Here is a 27,397-nt window from a genome sequence, read left to right as displayed (position 1 = left end):
CTGCAGGCGGCTCATAGCGGCCCACCCCTTCCGCCACCAACCCCCTGGAAGCCTGGCCCCAGCCCCGGCCCCTGTCGTCCGTGCGGTGCTTCTGAGTGGCCGCTGAGCGCGCGCGTTCACGACCCCCAAGGACCCGCGAGCTCCGCCGCCGTGATGAACATCCGCAATGCTAGGGTGAGGTGATGGGGAGCCAGCCTGTCCCCACCGTATGGGTACCTTCCGGGGTGACCGCGTGCGCATGCTACCTAGGGACCTGGGAGCTGTGGCCCTACACGTCTGCTGCCGCTGGACCTTCAGGCTGCTGCAACCTGCTTTAGACATCTCGCGATTATAGTCTCCCTAGTTTGCCTGATGTCAAGGCTCCATAGAGTGGGCTCCGCGACCTCCAGGCGCTGCTGCTTAGTCCTGAAACTGGCATCTTTTGCAGGGCGCATAGAAACCAGGCTTGTGCAAAGTCAGTCACAACCCTGACCTTCCCGGGGGAAAGGGGAGGCCCAGAGATTAACAGAGAACAGGAGTCTCGCGTATATGAGGCCCTCTTAGTCACTGCAGTCTTGGACTAACCGTGTCCTGCTGTTGTACAGCCCGAGGACCTGATGAACATGCAGCACTGCAACCTCCTCTGCCTGCCCGAGAACTACCAGATGAAGTACTATTTCTATCATGGCCTCTCTTGGCCCCAGGTGGGCAGCTTTTGTGTTTTGTAAGGGGCAACAGTAGTGAAACATAGATCCCAGGAGGCTAAAAGCAGTGGGCAGTATCTCTTGGCACAGGGAGGCCCTGGCTGATGGGGAAGCCTGGCAAATGAAAAGGTGTATGTAGGAACTGTAAGCTAGACACAGGTTGGAGATGGGATTCCCACCTGTGTCTGTGCTCTTCCAAGAGAGGGCACACGTGTGGAGTATGGAAACTGGGCTCCTTGCATTGCAGCTTCCCACTATCCTACACAGCAAGAGTTTGGTAGTGAGCTCTAGCCTGTTGCCTGCTCTGCCTGACTTCCTTTTCCTCTCTGTCTCCAGCTCTCTTACATTGCTGAGGATGAGAATGGGAAGATTGTGGGGTACGTCTTGGCCAAAATGTGAGTCACCAAGGAGGAAGAAAAGAGTCTAATGCTACGACTGGCTGTTGAGGGGCTGGGGAAAAGCTTTGGAGAAGGGAATGTGAGGTCAACCCCAACCATGTCTGGTGAATGAGGGGTTCCCACTCTTTTGCCCAGATTAGTCTCAAACTTTTAGCAGTCTTCATGCTGAGCCTCCTTAATGCTGAGATTAATTATGCCCAGCTTGCTGTAAATTTTATTATTTTAATTAACAGGTTGCTTGTAGGGTAGCTTTAAGTTGACAGAAAAATTGATTTTTTTTTTTTGTTTTTGCTTTTTGTTTTTTGGTTTTTCGAGACAGGGTTTCTCTGTGGCTTTGGAGCCTGTCCTGGAATTAGCTCTGTAGACCAGGCTGGTCTCGAACTCACAGAGATCCGCCTGCCTCTGCCTCCCGAGTGCTGGGATTAAAGGCGTGCGCCACCATCGCCCGGCTTGACAGAAAAATTGAGCAGAAGGTACAGAGTATTTCCATGCACCACATTTGTTCTCTCACTACCATGTATGGAACACTTAGTAGAAGTGAGAAACCAGCCCCCATTTTGTTTAGATTCATGTTTTCATTGTTGTGCTTCTGTGTTGCATGCCCTCTGAGTTGGACAATTGAAGAGTGTCTGTCCATCTTCAGAGTAGTCCATCTTCCCACAACCTCCAACAGTGGGGTCGCCTTTTCAGAGTGTTGCATTCAGCACTACTCTCTTTTTAAAGATTTTTTAATTTAGTTATTTTTATTTTATGTACTTTGGTGTTTTGCCTGCAGATATGTCTGTATGAGGGCACTGAATCCCCTGGAATAGAAGTTAGACAGTTGTGAGGTGCCATGTGGTTGCTGGAGAATTGAACCTGGGTCCTCTAGAAGAGCAGTCAGTGCTCTTAACCACTGAACCATTTCTCCAGCCCCAGCACTACTCTTCTTGTGGCTTGGCAGCTGACATTTTTGGGGGGTCAATCTCAGGGCAATGCTCTGTTAACACTGTACATATCTGGAGGGTGTAGCATGGGGCTTTATTCTGATTGAAAAGTTCCTGGTTCTCCTCTACCTCGATCTGGGGTGCTGTAGAATTCTCCACAAATTGCACGCTTGCTGTGCACAGGTGTCCCAGATAGACTACACCTGTACCAGGCTCCTTTCTAACTTTCTCCTCTAGGGAAGAGGACCCAGATGACGTGCCCCACGGACATATCACCTCACTGGTGAGTAGAGCTGTGAGGGCTTGGCAGAGGTGGACTGGAGGTAGTTGAACGCAGCCTCCAAGGTCCCTCTCTACCCATCCTTCTTCTCTCAGGCTGTGAAGCGTTCCCACCGGCGCCTTGGCCTGGCTCAGAAGCTGATGGACCAGGCCTCTCGAGCCATGATAGAGAACTTCAATGCCAAATATGTCTCCCTGCATGTCAGAAAGAGGTGAAAGCCAAGTTGGGGAAAAGGGCAACACTAGGGAGTGGGGAGGAAGAGGTAGCCAATTGGTAGGGATACTGGGGCTTACTGCCTTCAGAAGAAGATGGGAGGTAGCATTAGTGGGGAAGGAGGACCAGGAAGAAAGGCAGGACCTGGCCAATATGCCTGGCCAAGTTTGTGAAGTTCAGTGGTGCCTTATTCCCCTGCAGTAACCGGGCTGCCCTGCATCTCTATTCCAACACCCTCAACTTTCAGTAAGTAGATCAAGATTTTTTTTTTAAGTGGGATGATCCATCCATTTGGTTGAGGTGGACTGAGAAAGGGGTGGAGGGACTTCAGACATTGCTAGGAGGCCTTCTATATATTCAGTGGCTGGCTGTTCACTGACAAGCGAACATGGAGAAGGCTCCTGTTTTCTGTGGGGGGGGGGAGAGAAGGGGCCCAACGCATCTTGCTGGGTAGAGGAAGGATGGCGTGGTACTATTGAGGCTGGTGAAGGGCAATGGGGTAAAGAACACACAAGGCTTCTTAGTGTTGGTCTAGGAGTAAAGAGAGATAGGCTAGGGCATGAGCAAAGGCAGAGAAGTGACTGGTACTAGGAAGCATCAGGTGAGAGCAGATGAAAGGGGGATGGCAGAGAAAAAGGGCCATGAGCAAAAGCAATGAGGGACCGATAGCTCTGGATGTTCTGATGACTGATGTCAGCTCATGTTCATAAGATGAGTATTGAAGAGAGTGGCTGGGATAAACTGATTGAAGGATCCACTGAGTCACACACTAGGCTTTGAGTGGGTAAAGCGAAGATGAGACCATTGGGATCAGGGCAGTGGCCTTCAGGCTTTTCTGGGTTCAGTACCCAGATTCATGGAGGGCTCTTTGACCAAGTTAAGGATGCCTCTGGTGAGAACTACTTAACACTCTTAAGTTAGCAATTCCCAGCTAGGTGTGGTAGTACATGCCTCTTAATCTCTGCACTCAGAAGGTGGGGGACTGTGGGTTAGGAGCCTGGCACAGGGTGTTCCAGGTCAGTCTCAGCTACACAGCAAGACCCTGTCTCAAAATAGGGGTGCTAAGGAGTTAGCTTAGTTATGAGAACCTGAATTTGATCCCTGGCACCCATGTATAAAAGCCACATACAGTGTTATCCTAGTGCTGAGGAGGTTAAGACAAGAGAATCAGAGGTTAAGACAAGATAATTCCTGGGTACACTAACCAACCAGCCTAGCTGAATGGGAACAGTCCAGATTCAGTGAAGAGATCCAATATTAAAAAAAATAAGGTGGGAAGCAATTAAGGAAGATACCCAACATATACCTCTAGCCTCCACATGAACACATGAGCATGTGTACACACACCAATTCTCTTGACTTCTTGTCTTAGGCCATCAAATGGCTTCCCTTCCACTGTCAGGGCTACTCAAGTGTGCACACACATCTCCCTTCAGCAGTAAGTCTGTGATGACCACCTACATGCAGGTACAGTGTCTCTCTTTCCTAGCAGAGGAACCAGCTGTATGTTCAGTAAATGACAGGAAGCAAGCAGATCAGAGAGAGGAAGGAGGAGGCAGAATTGAGGACTTCAACTCAGAAAGACACAAGTCATTGCTAGTGAAGCTAGGGACAAAGTAGTGGCAAATCCAGGGATGGGAAGTATCCTAAATGCTACTTGTGATGCTTGGCTTCAGTGGGGAGAGCAGAGAAAGCCATCAGGCTGTTGGAAAAGAATCCATTCAAATGAAAAACAAAAAAAATAAAGAATCCATTCAGGCTGGCCTTTTGCTTTACGCACACACCCCCTCCCTTACCCCCCCCCCCAGATACACCCACCCTAGTAGCCTAAGAACCAGAGAATTTGCCCCCAGGTGTGTGTCTCCATCCTACCCTCAGAATCAGTGAAGTGGAGCCCAAATACTATGCAGATGGAGAAGATGCATATGCAATGAAGCGGGACCTTACGCAGATGGCTGATGAGGTAAGAGTTCAGCCAAATCAGGCCAGCAGTTCCAGCAGTAGAGGGGATTTAGTACTTGGGAAAGACCTGTGAGTCAGGGGGGCATTGGTGGCTCAAGGCAAGGCCAAGGTTGAGTGTCAGCCCTTGTAGCTATGGAGCTAGGAGTCAGAGTCCCTCTTTCCCTCACTTCGGAAACTGACAAGTAGGGGCATGGCCTTGGTTGACTGTAGAGGAGGCCATGGGATGCTCTTCAGGGAAGAAGCCCGGAGGTTGATGGAAGAGGAGACAGTAGGAAGAGATTTTTGTCTGCAAAGGGATTGGGACTACTAGGGTAAGGAGCAGTCATGGCTAGCCTGCTCAGTTCTAAGACCAAACTGGGCTGGGGAGAAAAGGGTCCCTGACCAAGCCTCCTGGGTATAGAGCAATTAATGGGGGCAATACTGTGCTTGGGAGCTCCCCAGAAGTCCATTTGAGGGCAGCAGGACCCTTGTCATTTTACAAATAAGCAAACAGGCTTAGGAGCAGAGAGCTAGGATTGAACTGCATCTCTACCCAGTCCTATTTCCTGTGTGGCCCTACCACTTCTCACTGTGTCCCTTCCCCCAGCCAGCCCCAGGGCCTGGCTCCTCTTGTCTCCTGTCTGGAGACTTAGGCCCTGTCTCTTTCCACCCGCTTCCCTCTGGGCTTCCGGCGGCAGCTGAGGCGGCATCTGGAGCTGAAGGAAAAGGGCAGGCACATGGTGCTGGCGGCCATGGAGAACAAGGTGGAGAGCAAAGGCAGCGTGCTTCTGAGCTCGGGAGAGGCCTGTCGTGAGGAGAAGGGCCTGACTGCGGAGGATAGTGGTGGGGACAGCAAGGACCTCAGCGAGGTCAGCGAGACCACAGAGAGCACAGATGTCAAAGACAGCTCAGAGGCCTCTGACTCTGCCTCCTAGAGCCTGCCCCACCTGGTACAAGCCTCCTCCCATGTGCTTTTCCAATAAATGTCACCCTTGGGGAATTTGTGAATGTGCATACTAGGGCTGTGCTTCTTTCCAGCTCTTTGATGGCAGGGATATCATCTTAACAACCCAGACAGAGCCTACTGAACTCACAAGTCAAACAGATTGGGAGAATGTGACCACCTTCAGCAATTGAGTGGGGTCAACAGATACACTGGCTTAGGTGCCCTATTCTCCTGTCACCTTCCTGGCCAGCAGGCCTCACTGCCTTCCTAATTTTCTAGGGTTAGAGTAAATGATTTCTTGGGGTTTTCTAGTGAGCCTCGCGTTTCAGAGGCAACTTTCCCACCTTGATACTCTTTGCTTTGTCCTCTTATGTCCCGCTCTCAGCCCTTTCCCCAGTCATACTTGCTCTCACCTGCAGGAGCTCCGGTTCATACCTTGTAAATCCCAAATGCCAACTGCTTGTCTTTCACTTACCTGGAGATGTCCTAGCTGGATCCTGGCCTATTTAGCTACCCAGTTGCTTGGGCTTTTCCTTCTTCATTATCCCTGATTCTTTCCTCTATACCATCCCAACAGTCCTGTCAGTTCAGTCACATTAATACATTTTTTTTAGAGAGGCTGGGTCTTTGTTGCCACCACACCCAGTTTATACAGTGCTGGAGACCTAACTCCAGACCTCTTGGATGTTAGGCAAGCACTCTAGCAACCGAACCACATTCCTAGCCCTGTTGGCCTCAAAGGCCTGGTCCTCTAAGGTGTTCTTTGCATACTGACATTCACCATGATCAGGTTTATTTCCTTTATTTTGTTTAATCAAAATAACAATTTGGGGAGGGGTGAGTTTGAAACAGGGTTTCTCTGTGTAACCCTTGCTGTTCTGCAACCTGTTCTGTAGACCAGTTCTCAAACTCCTGCCTCTGCCTCCTGAGTGCTGGGATTAAAGGCGTGTGCCACCACAGCCCAGCATTTATTCATCTTTTTTTGAGATAGGATCTCCTTAGCCAATACTGGCTTGGAACTCTTTATGTAGTCCAACTTGCCTCAAACTTGTGGTAATCCTCCTGCCTCGGGCTCCAAAGTACTGAGATTACAAGTGTGAGCCATCCCGGTCAGCTATCCCCCGTTATTTGGTTTTGTTGCTATGCTGAGACAGTTCTGTGCACTGTTACCCCAATGTCTTACAACATTTCTGTGACTTCTGGTAATTGCAAAAAAAAAATCAAATACAGCGATTTATTATAGTTTTGTATTGAATATACAAATTTTTATATTTTTATAAACCCTCATGTCTTTTTCTTTTACCCCCCCCCTTTGTTTTGTTACAGAGTTTCTCTGTAACAGTTCTGATAAACCTGGAACTCCCTTTGTAGCCTAGGCTGGCCTCAAACTCAAAGATCTGCTACCTCTACCTGCCGAGTGCTGGGATGAAAGACCGTGTACCATCACTGCCCTGCTCTTCCCCTCTTTTCTTTCACGGCATCTCAAGTATTTTAGGGTGGCTGTGAACGAATTTACTGTGTAACCAAGTTTGGCCTAAATCCTAATCCTTTCGTTTTAGTGTTTTAAGTGCTGAGATTCCAGGTGTGAGCCACCACTCCCGACATTTTTGTTTTTTTAAGCTAAAAAAGCAAAAAGTGAGTTCACCTGATTCTCAAACGCTTTGTCATAACATTCTCTCCTAAACGTGCTTTCTGGCTTCTACACCTGACATCTGAGCTGTCACTATACTAACAATTTCCCCGCTCCCGCAAGTGACACAGCGGTCCATCGATAGGTTGAATTGTTTGTCCTGGACCTTAGTTCTTTGGTTGTGGAAATTATCCTTTAGAAACCGAGAAAGCGCCTGGAAAATTACGCCAGCGCATGCTGCTCCCCCGCCCCTTCGCTACGTCAAGCGAAACTGCGTTCTGATTGGCCAGAAATACGTACTTCCCTTTGTACGAGTGGAGTCAACGGCTCGTCCCGCCTAGCGTGCTGACGTCATTATCTTCCGGTTCACAAACCGGTGACGTTGTTCCCAGACTGGTTCTTCAGCGCCAGAATAAATGCCGCCTGGCAGAACGGGCGGAGGTACGCACTGTCTCGCCTGCGCCCCATAGTTGGCAAGAGGGAGCTCGCGGAGCTTTTTCCGAAGGCGCTTGCGGAGGCCCACCCTCTTGGGTGTCACTGGTGGCCAGCTGAAGCTCTTCTGTTCGCTCCGCCCCTAGTCGGTTAGGTTTCCTGGGTGGAGGTAGAATCTGGAGTGGGGGTGGGGGGGTTGAAACCGCAGGCCCACTAGGCTTTGGTGGCCTAGCACTTCCCCTGCTTCAGCAGCATCTGTCTCTTGAAAGTGCCGGTTTAAGTGCCTTGTGAACTGAGGCTGGAAGATAGATTGTAGGGTGGCTGGGGTTGGCTCCAGGGACGCTTCTCCAGGATGTACCCTCACTGCCTAATATTTTTTTCTCTCCGGAGCCCCCGCTGTCCTTAGGGTTCGTCTCATCTCCCTCTGTCCCCAGTAGCCAACCAGTCTGATCACATCAGTCATGTGATCAGGACCAAGTGTACATTCTTCCACGTCTTTAAAAAGGTCTTGCGGAACTGGAGAGATGGCTCAGTGGTTAAGAGCACTTGTTGCTCTTCCAGATAACCCAGGTTCGATTACCAGCACCCACATGGCAGCTCACAATTGTCTGTAACTCCAATTCCAGGGGATCTGACATCCTCACGTACACAGATATATATGCAGGCAAAATTTCAGTGCACGTAAGATAAAAATCCTGAAAAATAAAATAAAAAGGTCTAGCAGCACTCCGGAGACAGAGGCAGGCAGCTCTGTAGCTCTGTGGGTTTTTTTTTTGGGGGGGGGGGTTGTTGGGTTTCTTTGTGGTTTTGTTGTTTTTTGAGACAGGGTTCTCTCTTCCTCCATCCCTCGCGTACTCTCTCCTCGCTCTCATTTTTTTGTTTTTAGTTTTGTTTTTCTGAGGCAGGGTTTCTCTATGTAGCCCTGGCTGTCCTGGAACTCACTCTGGACCTGAGCGCTGGGATTAAAGGTGTGTGCCAGGTGGTTCTGGCAGCTCTGGCTGTTTTAATTTTAATTTTTCTATTGATTCTGATAAGTGCATAAAGTCAAATATATTAACCATTATGATGTCATGTTGAATATAAACAGTTGGATGCCTGACTGTCCTGCATAGTGAGACCCTGTCATAAATAATCCTGTAAATCTAGCTCCTTTTAAAAATTTAGTTCTCTGGGCGGTGGTGGCAGATGCCTTTAATCCCAGTACTCGGGAAACAGAGGCAGGCCACCCTGGTCTACAGAGCGGGTTCTAGGACAGACTCAAAAGCTACACAGAGAAACCCTGTCTTGAAAACAAAACAAAAATATCTAGTTCTCCTTTTGTGTCTACATGTGTGTGTGCGGGTTCCCTCAGAGTACAGAAGTGGGCATTAAATCCTCTAGAAGTGAAGTATTACGTAGTTGTGAGCTGCCTTTGGATTCTAAGAACTCTGCCCTCTGGAAGAGCTCTTAACCACTTGGAACCATCGCCATTGCCTGTCTTGTTGGGTTTTGTTTTTGTTTGTTTTGACAGAGTCTCCATATGTAGTCTTGATCTCTGTCTCTAGATGAGCATCACCTTGCCCAGCTTATCTGATTTTTAAGACAGGGTCTCACTCTGTAGCTTAGGCTGGCCTGGAAGTCACCGTGCAACCCTGGTTTACCTCTGAGCCAAAACTCTCACCTTCCCCAGCAGGCTTTTGGATTCTTAAAGCAGGAGCTAGCCAGGTGAGGTGGTGGTGCATGCCTTTAGTCTCAGCACTGGGAGTCAGAAGCAAGCAGATCTCATGAATTCAAGGCCAACCTGGTCTACATAGCAAGTTCCAGTCTGACTAGAGCAACTGAATGAGACCTTGTCTAAAAAAGCTCAAGAAGGGAGCCGAGGAGAAGATTCAGTGGTTAAGAGCATGTTACAGAGGATGCGAGTTCAGTTTTCAGCACTCACATGGAGGTTCACAATCATCTGTAATTCCAGTATTTAGGATCTGAAACCTTCTTCTGGTCTCTATGGATACCAAGCACACACACACAAATTGCACGTACATGCACACATAAAAGCAAAACACATGAAATTAAATTAATATAAATCTAATAATATTTTTTTAAAGTCAGAAAGGAACAAGCCAGGCGTGCTGGCACATGCCTTTAATCCTAGCATTCAGGTGGCAGACTCGGGCTAATTCCTGTGAGTTCAAAGCCAGCCTGTTCTACATACTGAATTCTAGGACAGCCAGGGCTATATAGTAAGACCCTGTCTCAGAAAAAGTCAAGGGGGGGGGGGACAGGAGCAAACAATACAAAAAGCAACTTTACTCATGGCTTCAGATGCCAAACAAGTATCCTCAGAACCAGGGCAATCACTCAAGTTTTCTGTTTTGCTTTTCACTCATTTTTATGCAAAGGGACTGAATGGAGGCACCATTCAGATTCCTGGAGTTAGGACTTGAGAACATTTGAAGGCCAGTTCAGTAGCTATTTCTTATGTGCCTGATTCCTGAATTCTGCCCTGGCCGGGCCCTGGGTGAATGAAGGACTTCTGAAGATTAGTTAAGGCTCAGATAGAATGAAAACCAGGCAAGGTGGGTTGCTTTAACAAATAAGGTCATGGGTGCCTGGTTTCCCTTAGTAGGGGGCACTGTTGGAGTAAATCAACATCTAACTAGCCTCCACACCTTTTCTTCAAGGGTCTTTTAGCACCTAGCAGCATCTTAGAAAAGGGCTTGGGTACTGGGAGTGAGTAGAGACCAAGAATCAAGGGAGTAAGTATTCTTTCTGGCCAAGAGAATTGATTACACACACTGAAGGACCAGAATAGTCTCCCTACCGTACCAGAGCTCCGGGTCAGTGTCACGCGTGCACACATGCACTTTGCCGTCCATGCGTGCACACACAGGTCCAGACTCCTTTTGGATTTTAGTGCCTTGCCTGTCTTTCATCATCTGTATACCCCAGGGCTTTCTCTCCAGCTAGAAACAGGTGGGCCGATGGCTTGTCACCTGTCTCCTGCCTTCTCAACAGCCTGGTGTGATTGTGCACACCTGGAATCCTCGCACTTGGGGCAGAGGTAGAAAGATTGATTGCCTCAAGTTTGAGGCCAGCCTGAATTGCATAAAGAGTACCAGGCCAGGCAGGGCTACAGAGTAAGGCCCTATCTCAACAAAACAAAACATCACAAACTGATGAGTAGGTCTTGCTCTGTGACTTAGAGTTGGTGGGGGGTGGAGCAAAGCCCCATTATCCCTGAATAAAGGAGGCAAAAGGAGTTGCTCTCAGGCTGTCTCATAGCCCCCACCCATATAGGTTCCTATAGGCGCAACACAGAAGGGAAAAAAGACAAAGTCTCTTCCGGCAGCAGGAAGTGGTAACTACCTATGGGGAAATGAGGCTAGTTCTTTCCTTTGGGGCTGAGTAGAAAGGGAACTGTAGCTGAACCCTGCTCCCTCCCCCTCAGGGGGCCCAGAGGGAACACAGGCCTGCAGTCCTCTGGGGAACTTCCCATCAGCTGTCAGGACTCCCTTAGGCCTCACTCAGAACTGTGACTCCAGGAAGGAGGGTGGCATCTGATGTCCGGGGAGGCAGGCTGCCTAGGGGCAGTCTTGGGCTTGGAGCAGCTATGGCGCCATTGTCCACTGGTATTGAGGGCCAGTGGCCTTAGGGATGTGGTCTGGCACTGGAAACCACATAAAGCTTTCTGTAGATGGTGAGGAACAGCAGCAGGTGGTCCCAGGCATGTTGGGGCGCTCTTGCATTGGCTGCTTTATGCTGAGTCTTAGGGCTCAAGGTGATCTAGGTAGATGAGCAGAGGGAGGAAGAAGGCAGCCTGTCTCGAGCTGTACACGTGGGAAGGGGCGCCTTGTCCTTCTGAGGCCCACCAGAGCAGCAGGCAGCTCTTGGGCTAGGTCGCCCCGCCCCTCCGGGGGACCTGCTGGGGGCGGGGCGGGGCGGGGCGGGGCGTAGCTGATGGAGGGTGCTGGTTTTGGCGCCCCTGGTCCCTGTGCTTGGCGGTCTTGCCTTGCTGCAGCGTGGGAGCATCGGGACTTGAAGGTGCGACCAGCCCTCGGCCATGGCGGCGCACGGGAAGCTGCGGCGGGAGCGGGGGCTGCAGGCTGAGTATGAGGCACAAGTCAAAGGTGAGAGGGCACTTTGGGCCTGGTATACTGTGGAGACCCCGAGTGTCTGCTGCTGATCTTCAGACATCCCCGGAACGGGGTGGAGGAGGGAGCCCAGGCCCTGCTTCTTGGAGCCTCTTTGGCCTCAACTGCCTGCCCATGCCCTCCCTCTGTCCTCTCTACTCAACTTGGGTCGCCTGCTGCTCACTCAGGCAGCAATGACTGGTAGCCTGAGGGAAGGGCAGACTAAGAGGGTGGCTTTATAGCTGGAGTGTTTTGGGCCACCTTGACTTTGCTGGTGGCCTGACACCTCGTTCAACATCACTAGAATCCGTGAAGCTTTAACGCCTTTGCCTTCCTTTAACTCTGAAGTAGCTTGCAGGTTAGGGTTTTTGACCCTGGGTCAGGCTGGAAGACTGCGGATTAGAGAAGTCCAGCCGGACTGACTTTACAACCTTAGGATATTAGATCTCTGGATTCTGCAATTGATGCAAATCACATGCAAATGAGCTTTGTAAATTCTTAGCTGACAGCTTCATTTCTTCAGGGTGTGGTAGGTAACTCGCACAGGAAAAGAGGCAGCATATAACCTCCTGCCCCCACCCCCAGTTTCTTGTTGTTTCCAGATATCCTGACTCCCATTACCACTCTCAATGGCTCTATATTTTATCTATTGTGGATACAAGCTCAGAGAAGCAGTGTCACATACAACAGCTCCCCAAAAGAGGAATGAAATAACACTTGGAGTTTCCCAACCTGTAGATGAAATTCCAGTGCACTTATTTGGTGCAAGCAAATTATACCAAAGTATGTCTTAGTGATGTATTACTGCTATAGTGGTGAGCATAGCTACCTTTGAAAGTTTGACACAGTCCTCTTCTTGGTGTCCAGAGCCAGCTTGAGGTAACAGCAGAGAGTGAGCCAGTAGGTGGAGACAAGGATCTCCTCCTACTTCCTCAAAATGTTGAGAAGCAGCTGGGCGGTAGTGTAGTGGCGCAGGCCTTTAATCCTAGCACTCTGGGAGACAGGAGGCAATTCTCTGAGTTCCAGACTAGCCTGGTCTACAGAGCAAGTTCCAGGACAGCCAGGGCTTGCAGAGAAACCCTGTCTTAAAAAAAAAAAAAAACAACCAAAGCCAGGCGGTGCTGGTGCACGCCTTTAATCCCAGCACTCGGGAGGCCAAGGCAGGCGGATCTCTGAGAGTTCGAGACCAGCCCGGTCTACAAGAGCTAGTTCCAGGACAGTCTCTAAAACTACAGAGAAACCCTGTCTCGAAAAACCAAAAAAAAAAAAAAACCAAATAAACAAAAGAACAACAACAAAAATTGTGACGCCCAAGGACCTTAAAAAGTCTTCAATCACTTCAATCAGCAAACACAGATCAGTTAGTTCCAACTAAGAAACTGGAGTTCAGTACCACTGTCTTTAAGATGGTCCTTGTTCATTCAACGTGTCTGGTTTTTTGTGGCTTTTTTTCTCATGCCCCTCCCTCAAAAAAAGAAAAAAGGTCTTCCAACAATGCTAGAACAGAGGCACTGTGTTCACACTTTAAATTCTGACAGGTCAGCAAAGTCGCGGTTTAGAGGCCATCTATTCTGCTCTACTGGTCAGCAGAAGTGAGAGTGAATGCCTGGCTCGCAGGAAGTGCTGGAGGGGCCTGGGTCCCAGCTTTGCAATTCAAATATGCAGGATTTCTCACTTCTTTTTGTCAGCTGTTCTTTGTTTGGGTGGGTGGGATTGGAGTTTGGGTATGTAGCCCAGGCTAGTCTTGAACTCATTATTTTACTCAAGCTGTCTGTAACTTGCAGCATCCTCTTCCACAACGTTCCAGGGCTGGGATGACAGTTTGTACTACCAGATTTTTTTTAACACACCTGTTTTGCTCTAGACTCTGGAAATGCCTTATTGTATAGAAGAGAAGCAGTCCTTCTTGGTGGTTCACAGGCCTGAGGAGAGAAAAATTGCACACAGCTGATTTCATGTATGATAATAGGCACTGCAAAGGACAGCCAAGGTGCCAAGAGTACACTGGGGTTAGACAAGGACCAGAGCTAGTTTGGTAGGAGATCAGGGTTCTTTGAGCTGAAATCAACCTGGAGACTTCAGGCAGCAGTTTCCTGCCCAGTGTGGACCTCAGATGCAATTGACTTGCAATCTATAGCTCCTTGACACTGGCTGGTGTGCATGTTCAGAACAGGAAGTGCTGTTGCTACTGGTAGAGAACCCACACAATATTGTGGTGCACTTGGCACTGTGTAGCTAGAATAGGTCCCTCCTTGGATAACACATCCCTTTTGGAGAGCAGGGCAGCCTACAAGGAAGGGTATGCTGGATATTCTTGAGACCCTGCTTGTTATGAACTTAAATTGCCATTCTTCAAACCCTTTTAGTCTTATTTAGTGGAGACTCCCCTGATTGAAGTCAGCAGCATTACCAGTCATTCTAATGAGTAGCTGGCACATACCACTTCAGCCACATGAGGCTGTAGACAGTGATACTTGGTATTGTGGGCTTTGCTTTGACTTCAATGTTGGGAGTTTACATACACGTACACACACACACACACACACACACACACACACACACACACACCAGCTTCCTTCTGCCTAACTTGTGCCCTTAGTAGAAATTTAGCAATTACAGTGACCAGGTTAAGGGTGTGCCCCAAAGCCCACCCCTAAGAGAGTCCAGTGGTTGGGATAGAAGGCTGATAAGTAGGTCATGCAAGCAGGTGGATCTGGAGCCCCTGGACTCGGGGAAAGAAGTCAGTCCCACCACAGAGTGGAGTCTGAGAACAGGCAGGAGACATACCGAGAAAGGAACTCAGAAGGGGAGATGGGGACTTCTGGGCAGGAGATACCTAAGGAGGCCTTTCATCTCATGGCCCCAGGAAAATCACTGTCAAGACAGTTTACCCATTCTGATCTCTTCATATTGACTTTCTTTTGAACAGCTACCCCAAGGCTTGCCTTTCAGACTGGCTTCCTGGTTCCAATACCCACCATCTTTTTCTTAGACAAATATAGTAACTGCCCCTTGGGCTCTCTCTACACAGTAGCCATAGGGACCCTGAAAATGAAATGAGTCCACAGGGCTCTACCCCCTGGCTTATCTCTCCCTGGGCATCTTGTTGGAATCCTGGACCACAAGCTTTTGGTCATCTGTTTCCATCCCTTCCTCCCAGATTCCTCCCCCTTGCTTTTTGTTTGTTTGTTTTTCAAGACAGGGTGTCTCTGTGTAACAACTCTGGCTCTCCTCAAACTTGTTCTGTAGACCAGACTGGCCTCAAACACACAGAGATTCACCTGTCTCTGCCTCCTGTGTGCTGGGATTAAAGGCATATGTCACCATTGCCTGGCTTCCTGTAGCTTTTTGTATACTTTTTTAAAGGCAGTGTCTCCTATAACCCAGGCAAGCCTCAAATTCACAGTGTAGCCAAAGATGATCTTGCATTTTGGATATTCCTGTTTCTACTTCTTAAATATTAGGATTACCACCATACTTGGCCTGTGTGTGCATTTTATAAGCTCCCATCATTGTTCCTTGTCATTCTACCATGGCTCTGTCTGTCCGTCCCCCCCCCCCCCCCCCCCGCTATGGTCCCAGCTCCAGAGTAGCAGGCACTGTGTCTTGAATATGCCTGGAATGAAATAGATGTGAAGTCACCATTCTACTAAATGAAGAAGTCAATTAGTGTTCTGCTCTGAAGATATGGCTGAAGACCTATCTGTGGACATGCTGCTTCCTGGAAGCCAAGAAAGTGTGTTTTTGTGTTTGATGTAATGGTGTGTGGGTTGAGGTGCTCATCTTGGTCTTTGGTGTGGGGGCGTGGGGCACAGTGTTGCTATCAGCTTGCAGGACAGGCAGTTTTTGCTTGAGATATGAGTGAGGGAAGAAGTATTGCTAAATCAAGCCAGAGATAAGATGTCAAAAGGCCAGTGGTGGTGTGGGGCCCTCAGCTATGAGTCCCTGTAGAACAGAGGAAAAAACCCTGGGGTGGGTAACTTCCAGTAGAAAACAACAAACAGAAGCCAGGCAGTGATGGCACATGCCTTTAGTCCTAGCACTCAGGAGACAGAGACAGGTGAATCTCTGGGAGTTCCAGGCCAGCCTGGTCTATACAGAACAAACTACAGGACAGGCTCCAAACCTACAGAGAAACACTGTCTTGAAAAACAAACAAAAAAGAAAAAAGGAAAAGAAAAGAAAACAACAGACAAAAAACTTAGGCCAGTCCCTTCACTCCTCAACCTTGACTGGAACATTAGGCCATGGCCCTTCTTACTATGGGACTGGTTTCACCTGGCCTGAAGGCCCTGAAGGCCTGGCCGAGTGCCACAGCAGTCCTGCCACTGAGCAGCTTCTTGTGTCTGTTCAGAAGCCACAGCACAGAGTTTTCTGCCTCAGGGCCCTTCCCAAGTGCACAGGGGCTGCCGAGCCTGGGTACCTTGCTTCTGGGCACACTTTTCTGTCCTTAGTTCCAGTTTGTTCAGTCGGGTGCCAAGGAGCCTTTGGTGTGGACAGAATGAGTGTCTGTCTTTGCCTCTCCTACCGCTTGCTGGTCTGGTTGGTTCACGCCATGCATGTTGACCAGGCCTGAACCGAGGTCCCCTTGCAGGGATGCGCTGGCAGTTGAGTGAGCAGCTCCATTGCCTGGAGCTTCAGGGAGAGCTGCGGCGAGATTTGCTGCAGGAGCTAGCTGAGTTTATGCGGCGCCGGGCAGAGGTGGAGCTGGAGTACTCTCGGGGCCTGGACAAGTTGGCTGAACGCTTTGCCAGCCGCAGTGGTCGCCTGGGGGGCAGCGGCCGGGAGCAGCAAAGCTTCCGGTAGGTACCGCGCGGGCAGCAGTGCCTTGCTGGGCCTGAGACCTAAGCTCCCTGGTCTGAGTATTCCTCTGCTACAACAGGAAGGAGCCGACTCTCCTGTCACCCTTGCACTGCTGGGCTGTGTTGCTGGAGCACACGCGGCAACAGAGTCGTGAAAGTGCCGCCCTCGGCGAGGTGCTGGCTGGGCCCCTGGCTCAGCGCCTGAGTCATATTGCTGAGGATGTGGGACGCATAGTCAAAAAGGTAGAGTCACACAAGTTGTGGAAGGCCTCAGGATCTAACAAAGCTCATGGGGATCTAACTGCTTGAGAGGCATGGGAGGCCAGGTGGAAGTTGCAGCCCAAGGTCGGCTTGTCCCAATCTCAGGTGGGATGGGTTGTCCAGGATGGTGGGAGGCACTAAGTAGGGTAATGCTATAGACACACATATCCCTTCATCTCTAGAGTAAGGACCTGGTGCAGCAGCTACAGGATGAGCTCCTGGAGGTGGTCTCAGAACTCCAAACAGTAAGCAGGACCCACTGTGTGCTGATCAGGGGGAAGCAGGAACAGTCCCAAGCCATTGCATCTCCTAGTCAGGTTCAAGAGAATGGATGCTCAGGGATGACCTGAGTTGGGGGGCGGGGGGCAGGCATGGGCTGCTCTATGTTCTGGGGACAGAGTGGTTACATGATTAGGTGAAATGGCCCAACCCTCAGATCTGAATCCCAGGGGGGCTGAGGGGTACTGTTCCTGATCATGGCCTTCATCAGGGCTGCCTTACCTGGGCTTCCCTGCAGACCAAGAAGACATATCATGCATACCACTTGGAGAGCATGAATGCTGAGACCAAACTCCGGGAAGCTGAGCGGCAGGAGGAGAAGCGGTCAGGCCGGAGTGCCCTGCCCGCCACCATGGCTGCTTCTGCCAGCACCACGGCTGCTGTCACCACCACTGAGACAGTGCCCCTCAGAAAGAGCTCTCTCAAGAAAGGAGGGCGATTAGTGGAGAAGGTGGGCCTGGAAAGCTGTGGGCCCCCCTCTCTCCAGCTCTGGTCCCTGGCCTTTGTCCCTACAAGTTCTTGACTGTCCCCGGGGCAAAAAAAAAAAGTGTGGGGGAAGAACTTTCTAGTCCTCTAACAAGATTCTTCCTTCCTGGTCAGACCTGATGGCTCTGGGATGTGGAAAGACAATCGTAGTGTCAGGACAGACTGATTCTATCACGTTAGTTCTAAGCATGTTGTCCCATAGCCCTGCCACAGCAGAGAGCTGGAGTACTCTAAGCCTGAGCTTCTAAGATTTTAGGAGCAGAAGAACTCAGGATGAGTGAAGGACTGTGTGCCATTCCGAGAAAAGCATTCAAGGAGACCCCATGGAGAGGATGGGGAGGCTCCAAACTAAGTGGAACTGAGGGCAATGGCTTTTGTTTTGTACCACCCCCATGTGGAGCCTACGTGACTTTCTCATACATTTTCATAGCTCATACCTCTGTCACGGGGTTGGAATACAAATGCCTTTTACTTAGCCATCTGTTTCCAGGTGACCCACTTCCACTTCTCTGGAGAATGACAGTGGGGCATGTTAGGGACTCAAACCAAGACAAGGGTAGGGGTGGGGAGATCAGCCCTTGCCAAAAGATCAGAAGTAGCCACAGAAAAGGTAGGGAGTCAAGACAGGTTCTGGGAGTTGAGTGGTTGGTGCACCAAGGATTGGTGTATGACATTGGTTTTTTTTTGTTGTTGTTGTTGGGGTTTTTTGTTTGTTTGTTTGTTTGTTTTGTTTTTCGAGACAGAGTTTCTCTGTAGCTTTGGAGCCTGTCCTGGAACTAGCTCTTGTAGACCAGGCTGGCCTCGAACTCACAGAGATCCGCCTGCCTCTGCCTCCCAAGTGCTGGGATTAAAGGCATGCACCACCACTGCCCCGCGGTATATGGCAGTGTTAAGAAGTTCATGATGTATTAAGCATAAGAAACCTGTGGCACATTGGTCATGCTTTTCGGCAGAGGGAATGGGAACAAGTGATCTCCAAATGGGTGGCCCTGATGTGCTTTGGTGTCTTGAGCAGCGTCAGGCCAAGTTCTTGGAGCATAAACTTAAGTGCACGAAGGCCCGAAACGAGTACCTGCTCAGCCTGGCCAGTGTCAATGCTGCTGTCAGCAACTACTACTCACACGATATTTTGGACCTCATGGATGTAAGTCCTGTGTGGGCAGGCAAATGGGGTCATGGTATTGGAGCTTAAATGCTTGGACCATTGGCTCTGGCTCCAGACCCACAACAGTATCTGCTTGCTTCTCCCCAGTGCTGTGATACAGGTTTCCACTTGGCCCTGGGGCAGGCCATCCGGAGCTACACAGCTGCTGAGAACCGCACCCAAGCCTGCCAGATGCAGGGATTGGGCAGCCTGGAAGAGGCTCTGGAGGCTCTGGATCCTCCAGGGGACAAGGCCAAGGTGCTTGAGGTTTATGCCATGGCCTTCTGTTCCCCTGAACATTTTGACTACCAGCCCCATGAAGGTGATGAGGTGAGGGTCAGTTTATTCCACCCCTGCTCCTGCTACCCTTACAGCCCAAGCTGATTGCAAAGGGCTTTACATTCTCTGGACTTCATGCTAATGTGGGTCAGTCACATAATTTACACTTTCATAAAACAAAACAAACAAGAAATTCTAGGATGCTGAAATTCAGCCCTTCAGTCCGTGGCCTCTGGCCCATTAGAACAGTTTGCTGTGGCAGTTCACTGAGGGGCTGCCCTCAAACACAGGGCAGCCCCAGCATCCAGATCTTCACCATGGCCATCCATACACTATACAATGAACACTCTTTGTAGCCATGCGTGCCTTTTATCCTAGCACTGGGGAAACTAAGGCAGAAGGATTACCCTAAGTTTAAGGTTAGCCTAGGCTGCATAATGAAGCCCACAGCTTGGGCTTCAGTGTAAAAATCTGTCTACAAATAGACAAACTGATGACGACAACAACAACAAATTTCATAATAGATACTAGTGAGGAAATATAGAGTGTAGCATCCTCCGTTCTTTCCTCTTTTCCTTCCTCCCTTCCTCCCCTGTTTTCCTTCCTTCCTCCCTTCCTCCCTTCCTTCCTTACTCCCTCCCTCCCTTCCTCCTTTCCTTTCTTCCTTCTTTCCGTCCCTTCCTTTCTTCCTTCCTTCCTTTCCTTCCTTCCTTCCCTTCCTCCCTTCCTTCCTCCTTTCCTCTCCTTCCTTTCTTCCTCCCTCCCTCCCTTCCTCCTTTCCTCTCCTTCCTTCCTCCCTTCCTCCTCTCCTTCCTTCCTCTCCTTCATTCTTTCCCTCCCTCCCTTTCTTCCTTCTTTCCTTCCTTCCCTTCCTTCCTCTCTCTCTCTTCTTTGGTTTTTCAAGACAGGGTTTCTCTATATAACAGCACTAGCTATTCTGGAACTCACTTTGTAGATGAGCCTAACCTCAAACACAGAGATTCACCTGCCTCTGCACAGGTGGTTGTGAGCCACCTAACATGGGTGCTGGAAACTGAACTCAGGACCTTGGGGTAAACAGCAAGTTTTTTAATGATAAAAGGTAAAACATTATTTCTGCAATTTCCAGGTGCAAAGTTCAGTGATGTGAAGCATCACTGCTATGTGACTGTTACCCTGTCTATTTCTAGACTGTTTATTTTCTTAAACAGAATTTGTCCCTATTAAATATTTAGGTCTCCATTGCTCTCCTTCCAGCTTCTAGAACTCACTATCCTGCTGTCTCTGTGAACTTGGTTACATCATTGACACATAAAGGTCTCTCATGGCAGTCAGCTTCTACAACATTTGTCTTGTAGGGCCCGGCTCATTCTGTTCCTCAAGGTTCATCTATCCTGCAGCATGTGTCCTTTTTTCATATGACTTAAACATTATGTATTCCTTTGTATTGGTATTTGAAACTTACTGAAGATACAAGTCATATCCTTGGCAGAGACTGCAGCTCCACTGGTAAAGTGTCTGTCTAGCATGTTTGAAGCCTTTGGTTCTCTCCCCAGCACCCCATTAACCTGGCATGGTAGCCATCCTGTCATCCTAGCACTCAGGAGTTGGAGGCAAGCAACAGAGATGTACCCTGTTTCTTCAGGCCTCTTCTTACTCCTCATTTGAGATCTGTGCCCTGGGCTAGTCCTCCTCAGTCCCTGGTACTACCTTCTTCAGGTGGCTGAGATCCAGGTTGAGATGGAACTTCGGGATGAAATTTTGCCCAGAGCCCAAAACATCCAGAGTCTCCTGGACCGAAAGACCCTCGAAACAGAAGAGGCATGAATGGATGCGCCTGGGGTGGGGACAGGCCTTAGAGCTTTCTCTCGGCTTCAGCTGCCCAGACAGTTCCTTCCTAGCAGTAGCTTCCCTTTTCTCTTACTGCAGATTTAGGCTTCTTTCTTCCCGTGCTGTCCTCTCTCACTACGTTGGCACTCTCCCTTCAGGTGAATAAGACACTGAAGGCAACACTTCAGGCTCTGCTAGAGGTGGTGGCATCAGAGGATGGGGACATGCTGGACCCTCTGCAGGCCAGCCCTTCCACTGAGTCCCTCAAGTCCACAAGCTCAGACCCAGGCACCCGACAGACAGGCCGCAGACGGAGTCAGCAGCAGGAGACAGAAACCTTCTACTTTACGGTGGGGCTGGACAGGCAGGACAAGGCCATAAAGGGCAGCAGAGGGAAAGGGGGCTGAGTTGGGTTCAAACTAGGGACTCTTCTTTGGGTTTTCCAGAAGCTGCAGGACTATCTGAATGACCGGAGCAAGCTTGCCAAGCTGCAGGCCAAGCATGAAAAGCTGCAGGAGGCCATACAACGAGGTGCGTCCTGCTCCAGACACACCCTTTCTAGGGCCCAAAGCTGCCCTGTCCTCCCTCTAACCTGGCCCATGTTCTTTCCTGACCAAAGATTGTTTGGCATACAGGAACTAACCCAGCATAGGTGTACTGACTTCTCTCCTACCCCTTGATCCTTTGACTATCCTGAGCTTTCAGTCCAAGCCTCATCTCTCTGGGGTTAATTGAAGATCTTCAGCCTGAGAGACAGACCAATATTTTCTCCTTTCCAGGTAATAAGGAAGAGCAAAAAACATCTTGGTGAGTCCTTGATGAGGCCTATTTAGAGGTCCCCATCTCCCCTATTCTTACTCCCCAGCTCTAGTTCTACTGCCAGCACCCTGTGGCCTGGCTGGGTTAGGGATGGGAAGACTTCTCCATGGCGTGTTCTCCTAAGAGGCAGCTCCCATTCTTCTCAGGACCCGGTGCACAGAAAGAAAATTCCACAAGAGCCACCATCCCCGTCCTACCTCCCAGTATAACCAGAAACTCTTTGGAGTTGACCTGGAGAAGTTTATCCAGGTATTTGCTTTGCCCCACACTCCAGCCACTGAAGGCTATCCCTGTTGCTTCTGGTCTTTTGCCAGCCTTGGTGGCCCAAGCAACTGCCCAATCCCAGAGCTCTCTAGTCCCAACCTTCCTGGGTGTAGCTCAAGCGCCTCTACCTATGCACACCACTTGCCAGTGCTGCTGAGGGCTCCCTGGGCTTCCTAGTGACCTGTAACAATTAAAGGAAACTATATTTTTGTTATTATTGTTTACTTTTGGTTTTTGAGACAGTCATTTTTTTATTTTTATTTTTTGGTTTTTTTGAGGCAGGGTTTCTTTGTAGCTTTGGAGTCTATCCTGGAACTAGCTCTTGTAGACCAGGCTGGTCTCAAACTCATAGGGATCTGTCTGTCTCTGCTATCTCTGCCTCCTGAGTGCTGGGATTAAAGGCGTGTGCCACCACCACCCAGCATTAAGGGGAACTCTTTTTTTTAATAATTTATTATGATTTATTTAACTTTATGTGCATTGGTGTAAAGTTGTCAGATCCCCTGGAACAGGAGTTATAGACAGTTGTGAGCGGCCATATGGAATTGAACATGGGTCCTCTGAAAGAGCAGTCAGTGCTCTTAACCTCTGAGCCATCTCTCTAGCCCTCTAAAGGAACTCTTTTTTTTTTTTTTTAGGATTTTCCAGACAAGGTTTCTCTGTAGTTTTGGAGCCTGTCCTGGAACTAGCTCTTATTGACCAGGCTGGTCTAAAGGAACTCTTAAGGAACTCAGAAAACCTGGGACTCTAGGAGCTGGAGAGATAGCTTAGTGGATAAGAGCACTGACTGGCCTTCCAGTGCATTCCAGGTTCAATTGTCCAGCACTCACATGGCAGCTCAGAACTGTCTGTAATTCCACTTCCAGGGGACCTGACACCTTCACACAGATATAAATGTGGGCAGACACCAATGCACATAAAGTTTTTAAAAATTAAATACATACTTAAAAGAGAAAAAAAGAAAACCTGGGACTGTAACATTTTTAGGGATAAGGTGTTGAGGATTCTATCCTGTGGTTAGGATCAGCACAAGATGCTTATAGGTCATACTTCTGGCCTGTATGACCTTGACAATTCTTTTTTTTTAAATATTTTTATGGTTTATTTAACTTTATTTCATGTGCATTGGTGTGAAGTGTCAGATCTTAGAGTTACAGACAGTTGTGAGCTGCCATGTGGGTGCTGGGAATTGAACCCGGGTCCTCTGGAAGAGCAGTCAGTGCTCTTAACCACTGAGCCATCTCTCCAGCCCCCTGACCTTGACAATTCTAAACAGAAAAAATGCAGGAGAGATCTGAAAGAGCCAGGTGTGGTGGTGCAGCCCATAATCCTAGCACTTAATGGGCAGAGGCAGGAGGATCAGGAGATCAAGGCTAGCCTTAGCTATATAGCAAGCATTAGGCCAACCTGGGATTAATGAGGTATTGACTCAAAGGGAAGGGAGGAAAAATAACAGCATCATTTACAACCATCCCATTATGTACCTAGAGCATCCATAAGAATCAGACCATTTAAATGAGCAGATATAAGTTCTGGAGTGTTCTTTGACTGCAGGTCACCATCTAAATTTTGATTGCCTTATTATACTTGCAACTATTTGCAAATAAAAGGTAAAGTGCCACTTATATGGCACCAGCGAATCAATTTCTTCACAGAGATTCCAATAAACTCCACTATAACACTATTAAGAGAAAAGTGATAGACTGGCCAGGGAACTTGCTGTGTCCTAGTAAAATAAATGTGTTCTCTGTTACCAGAGCTCAGGTCAACCTGTGCCCCTTGTGGTGGAGAGCTGTATCCGGTTCATTAATCTCAATGGTAAGTATAGGCTATCTTCTGTCACCCTGGCACTGGGAATTTGTGGGAGAGGGGATCCTGCCTGTCAGCTCCTTATCCTTCACAGGCCTGCAGCATGAAGGCATCTTCCGGGTATCGGGTGCCCAGGCCCGTATCTCTGAGATCCGAGATGCTTTTGAAAGAGGTAAGGACCAATAGTTAAGTGTGGCAGTGGCTTCAGTAGGCACAAGTAACCTCATTTTACCATGTTACCCTCCACAGGGGAGGACCCTCTGGTGGAAGGTTGTACTGCTCATGACCTAGACTCAGTGGCTGGGGTGCTGAAGCTGTACTTTCGGAGCCTGGAGCCCCCACTCTTCCCTTTGGACATGTTTAATGAGCTGCTGGCTTCAGCAGGTAAGGCCTGAGGCCAGATGGGTAGGAGGGCACCCACTAATGCTAATGGATACAAGTTTACTTGGTCTGCTCTCTTGGGCTGCCTTGGCCACAGAACTGGAGGCTGTGGGAGAGCGCATACAGCCTGTGAGCCATCTGCTGTCCAGACTGCCCAGACCCGTACTAGTGGTTCTGCGATATCTCTTCACCTTCCTCAACCAGTGAGTACTTCTGGGGAGCCAGTTGGCTCTTGGGGTTGGAGGGGGTCACTAGTGCTATAGCTCCCTGCCTGTGACCTGCATATTTCCCCAGCCTGGCCCAGTACAGCGATGAGAACATGATGGACTCCTACAACCTGGCTGTATGCTTCGGGCCCACACTGTTGCCTGTGCCTGCTGGGCAGGACCCTGTCGCCTTGCAGGGCCGGGTGAACCAGTTGGTACAGACTCTTATCCTGCAGCCAGCGCAAGTTTTCCCATCCCTGGCCATGCTGCCAGGCCCCATCTATGAGAAGTGCATGGCACCACCTTCTGCCAGCTGCCTGGGGTATGCTTTGGAGGCTTATTGGGGGAGAGGGAATCTAGTGGAGGGAAACCTGCCTTACTCTGCTTGAAACATCAGGGATGGCCGGTTGGATAGCCTTGCTGGGGAGCCGGAACTGGAGTTGGAAGCTGGGACCACAGCTCAGGAGGATGGTGAGGAGGGATCGAGCAGGGAGGCTCTGCCCCATCCTTTACTCTACCCTCAGCCTGACCATTTCTTCCTGACAGAAGCAGAAGGAGTTGTGGAGGCTGTGGCCTGCTTTGCCTATACTGGCCGCACGGCCCAGGAGCTGACCTTCCAGCGGGGCGATGTACTGCGGCTGTATGCTCGGGCATCAAGTGACTGGTGGCGAGGGGAGCATGCTGGCGTGCAGGGACTTATTCCCCATAAGTACATCACACTGCTTGAGGGGTGAGTGAGCTGACATCCTGGGGAGAGTCTTATTGTAGTCTCATTGTATCTGCCTGGAATCTCCTGTCATATTCATGGTTGCTTTTTAGCCAAAACTCAACGTAGAGTCTCCAGGCCTTCTTCTTTCTGGAAGTAGTCACTGACATTCTGCTATGCTCAAACAGGACTTGTTCTAACCAAGGTTGCTGCCTTCCACAACCCTAAAACAAAATCTATAGGCCTGGGTTTCACCCAAACACAACTATTCCCAACTCCTTTGACTGGGGCAGGGGATATTGGCCTCCAAGCTCCAGCCAGGAGAGAGTACAAAGAAAGCCAGTCTTTTCCCTTCCCAGGGATGAAAAGCAGACAGCTAGTTTGCAGACCACGACGGAATCTGTGAGCCAACCAGAGGGCTTCCTGACTTTGGAGTTTACCAATCGGTGAGCCAGGAGAAGACAGGCTTTTGGAAAGACCCCTCAGCCGTGTGTGCTGTTAAAAGCAGCAGGCACCGTGGATCAGGGGCTACCTGCACTGTTAAGCTTGAGGGCATGGGCTCCGGTTTTGGCCACATGGGATTGGGGACGTTGTTGCATAAAGGACTCTAAGTGTGTCCAGAACAGAGTCAGCCCTATTTGTGACTGGGAGGGATTCTAGAGGAATAAGATGGGCACTGCCAGCTTATGTTAAGGATTTCCCAGGGCCATTGCCAATCTTCCTATCTGTGCCTTGTAGGCTGGAATTAGGCATCCCACGTGAGGCTGTGGGTGCCTCTGGGCACAGAGGACACTATTTGGTCCCCACCTCCCCTGAGCGACCTGTGGAAATAGATAAGGTAAGAGCCAGGACTGGCTATGGAACCAGCAGGGGGCGCCTCTTCTACATGGTCTCTGCCCTTCCCAAGGTGAGGCTCATTGTTCTTATCCTTAGTCCCAGTCCAGGGGCACCTGGCGCTAGCAAGTCCAGTCACAATTTAGGGAGGGGCATGGGGGACAAGGGAGAAGAGACAGGGTGGGAGGGACAGGGGTAGAGACACAGAGGCAGAGATAAGAGGGCAGAAGATCATCAGCCCTGCTGTGGTACTCGTGAGCTAGGGAGAAGCCAGACTGTCTAGGCTGATGTGGGCTAGGGGCTCCAGGATAGACTTCAAGCCTGGCACCTAGAGCTAGGTTTTGGTCCTTAGCAAGCCAGGGAGAGTAAAAGAACAGATGATAGGGAAGTAGAAGGGACAGCTGACTGAGGTTCTGATGAGTGGTACAACTTGGGGAGTCACCTTTATAAGGCGAGTCCTTTTAGCCCCTGTGAACTGAGCAGGGAATCCCTGAAGACAGATGCTAAGTCTTAGGAAGAGTGTCCCCACTCCTAGGCCTAGGGAGCCTAGTGAAGACTGGTAAATACACAGACACTAAAGCCTGGCAGCTGGGAGACCCAGGGGAAGCCACTGACCCGGGAGTCCCCAGCATGTTGACAGCCCCAGAGCCCATGGATGGATGCTCTCTTGTCAGCCAGAGAAAAAGTAGGAGTGAGGAGGAGAACCCAGGACTCAGAGGGGCCCCTTCTCCAGAACCAGACCACGAAGTTACTGTCCCACAAGCAACACTGAAAGTGACTGGGGGAAGAAAGCTGGAATGAAGTGGGGGAGGTGGCCTGGAGACTCAAGCAGTCTCTTCTATGGCCCCTGGAGAGAGAGCCTGGCGGCAGTGTAGTAATCAAGGCCTCAGTTTGGGCAATGGAGGAAACTCACTGGGCCCTCCATTTTTCCTTTCTGCTAGGCTGTGGCGCAGAACATGGACTCTGTGTTTAAGGAGCTCTTGGAAAAGGCTACTGTCCGCCAAGGACATGGGCTAGCATCTTCAGCCTCCCCCAGTCTAGGAACCCGAAACCTGAAGCCCTTGGCCTGCAGCAGCTTCGGCAAAAACAAAGTCTTCTCCCGGGGACCTGGGGCTCCAGTCTCTCCCTCAGCCTCCCCTCCCCAGGGTCCAGTCTCAACTCGCAAACCGCTCTGAGGCAGTTTACCTCAGCAGTCACCAATCCACCATTTCTCTCTAGGCCTCTTTGAGAAGTAGCAAAGGAAGGAGGCTAGAAACAAGCCCCTCTGTACCTTTGCTGGGAAACCCTGGGCTATGGCTGTGGAGAATGGAAGTTGCAGCAATTCATAAAGATCCTTACACTGGCTGCTGTTGTAATAACCTACACTCTGTTTGAGGGTGCTAAACAAGTCCGGTGCAGTGCAGCTCCCAGAGCCTGCACTGCTAGAGGCCAGATACCAAGACAGAAGGTTGAACAGCTTCAACAGCTTCTCCTGGGAAAGAGGGTCCTCTGACATGGAGCTAGCTGCCTGTTGTCATTTGGGGACCTGCTCCCAAAAGTGCAATCTTGGTTGCTCATATCACATGCTCTTGACCATATGTATATTTATAGGTATGGAGGGGTCTTTGCCTTTATCCACCATTTACCTGGTCTGAAAAACCTTTTCCACGTGGAAAATTAACTGCAACTTTTATTAAGGAGATAGACAAAAGGGAGGAATAACGGAAAGTTCTACTAGCCCCATCCTGGTCCTTCCTTCAGCTCCCTGGGATTCTTCTTCA

At 49.8% G+C, this 27,397-nt stretch overlaps 2 protein-coding genes across 11 annotated transcripts; both read left to right on the top strand.

Moving 5' to 3' along the window:
- The first annotated feature begins 11 nt into the window (after positions 1-11).
- Naa10 (N-alpha-acetyltransferase 10, NatA catalytic subunit) lies at positions 12-5,455 on the top strand. Of its 8 annotated transcripts, none has more exons than XM_075956840.1 (8): positions 13-174; positions 585-683; positions 1,020-1,060; positions 2,245-2,290; positions 2,383-2,498; positions 2,702-2,746; positions 4,379-4,463; positions 5,140-5,455. In XM_075956840.1, exons 1-8 carry the CDS (start codon positions 154-156, stop codon positions 5,374-5,376), a joined length of 690 nt encoding a protein of 229 aa, XP_075812955.1. In that variant the 5' UTR covers positions 13-153; the 3' UTR covers positions 5,377-5,455. The 8 variants fall into 8 exon arrangements, with proteins under 8 accessions (XP_075812957.1, XP_075812955.1, XP_075812960.1 ...); XM_075956839.1 differs by having other exon boundaries at positions 14-174; positions 1,020-1,078; XM_075956846.1 differs by having other exon boundaries at positions 14-174; positions 1,020-1,078; positions 5,053-5,226.
- A 5,820-nt stretch (positions 5,456-11,275) lies between these two features.
- Arhgap4 (Rho GTPase activating protein 4) lies at positions 11,276-26,979 on the top strand. 3 transcript variants are annotated; one of them, XM_075957542.1, is made up of 22 exons: positions 11,276-11,555; positions 16,153-16,360; positions 16,441-16,603; positions 16,804-16,866; positions 17,139-17,351; positions 18,402-18,530; positions 18,639-18,860; positions 20,508-20,609; positions 20,777-20,968; positions 21,065-21,149; positions 21,398-21,425; positions 21,584-21,686; positions 23,459-23,519; positions 23,605-23,682; positions 23,760-23,894; positions 23,989-24,094; positions 24,186-24,419; positions 24,495-24,568; positions 24,647-24,827; positions 25,163-25,249; positions 25,542-25,641; positions 26,579-26,979. In XM_075957542.1, exons 1-22 carry the CDS (start codon positions 11,489-11,491, stop codon positions 26,810-26,812), a joined length of 2,865 nt encoding a protein of 954 aa, XP_075813657.1. In that variant the 5' UTR covers positions 11,276-11,488; the 3' UTR covers positions 26,813-26,979. The 3 variants fall into 3 exon arrangements, with proteins under 3 accessions (XP_075813657.1, XP_075813656.1, XP_075813655.1); XM_075957541.1 differs by having other exon boundaries at positions 24,644-24,827; XM_075957540.1 differs by having other exon boundaries at positions 24,495-24,827.
- The last annotated feature ends 418 nt before the right edge of the window (positions 26,980-27,397 follow it).

The sequence above is a fragment of the Microtus pennsylvanicus genome, chromosome X (genome assembly GCF_037038515.1).
Source record: "Microtus pennsylvanicus isolate mMicPen1 chromosome X, mMicPen1.hap1, whole genome shotgun sequence".
Classification (NCBI taxonomy): Eukaryota; Metazoa; Chordata; class Mammalia; order Rodentia; family Cricetidae; genus Microtus; species Microtus pennsylvanicus.
The sequence above is the reverse complement of the archived record's forward strand: the minus strand, read 5'-3'. Positions and strand labels throughout refer to the sequence as shown.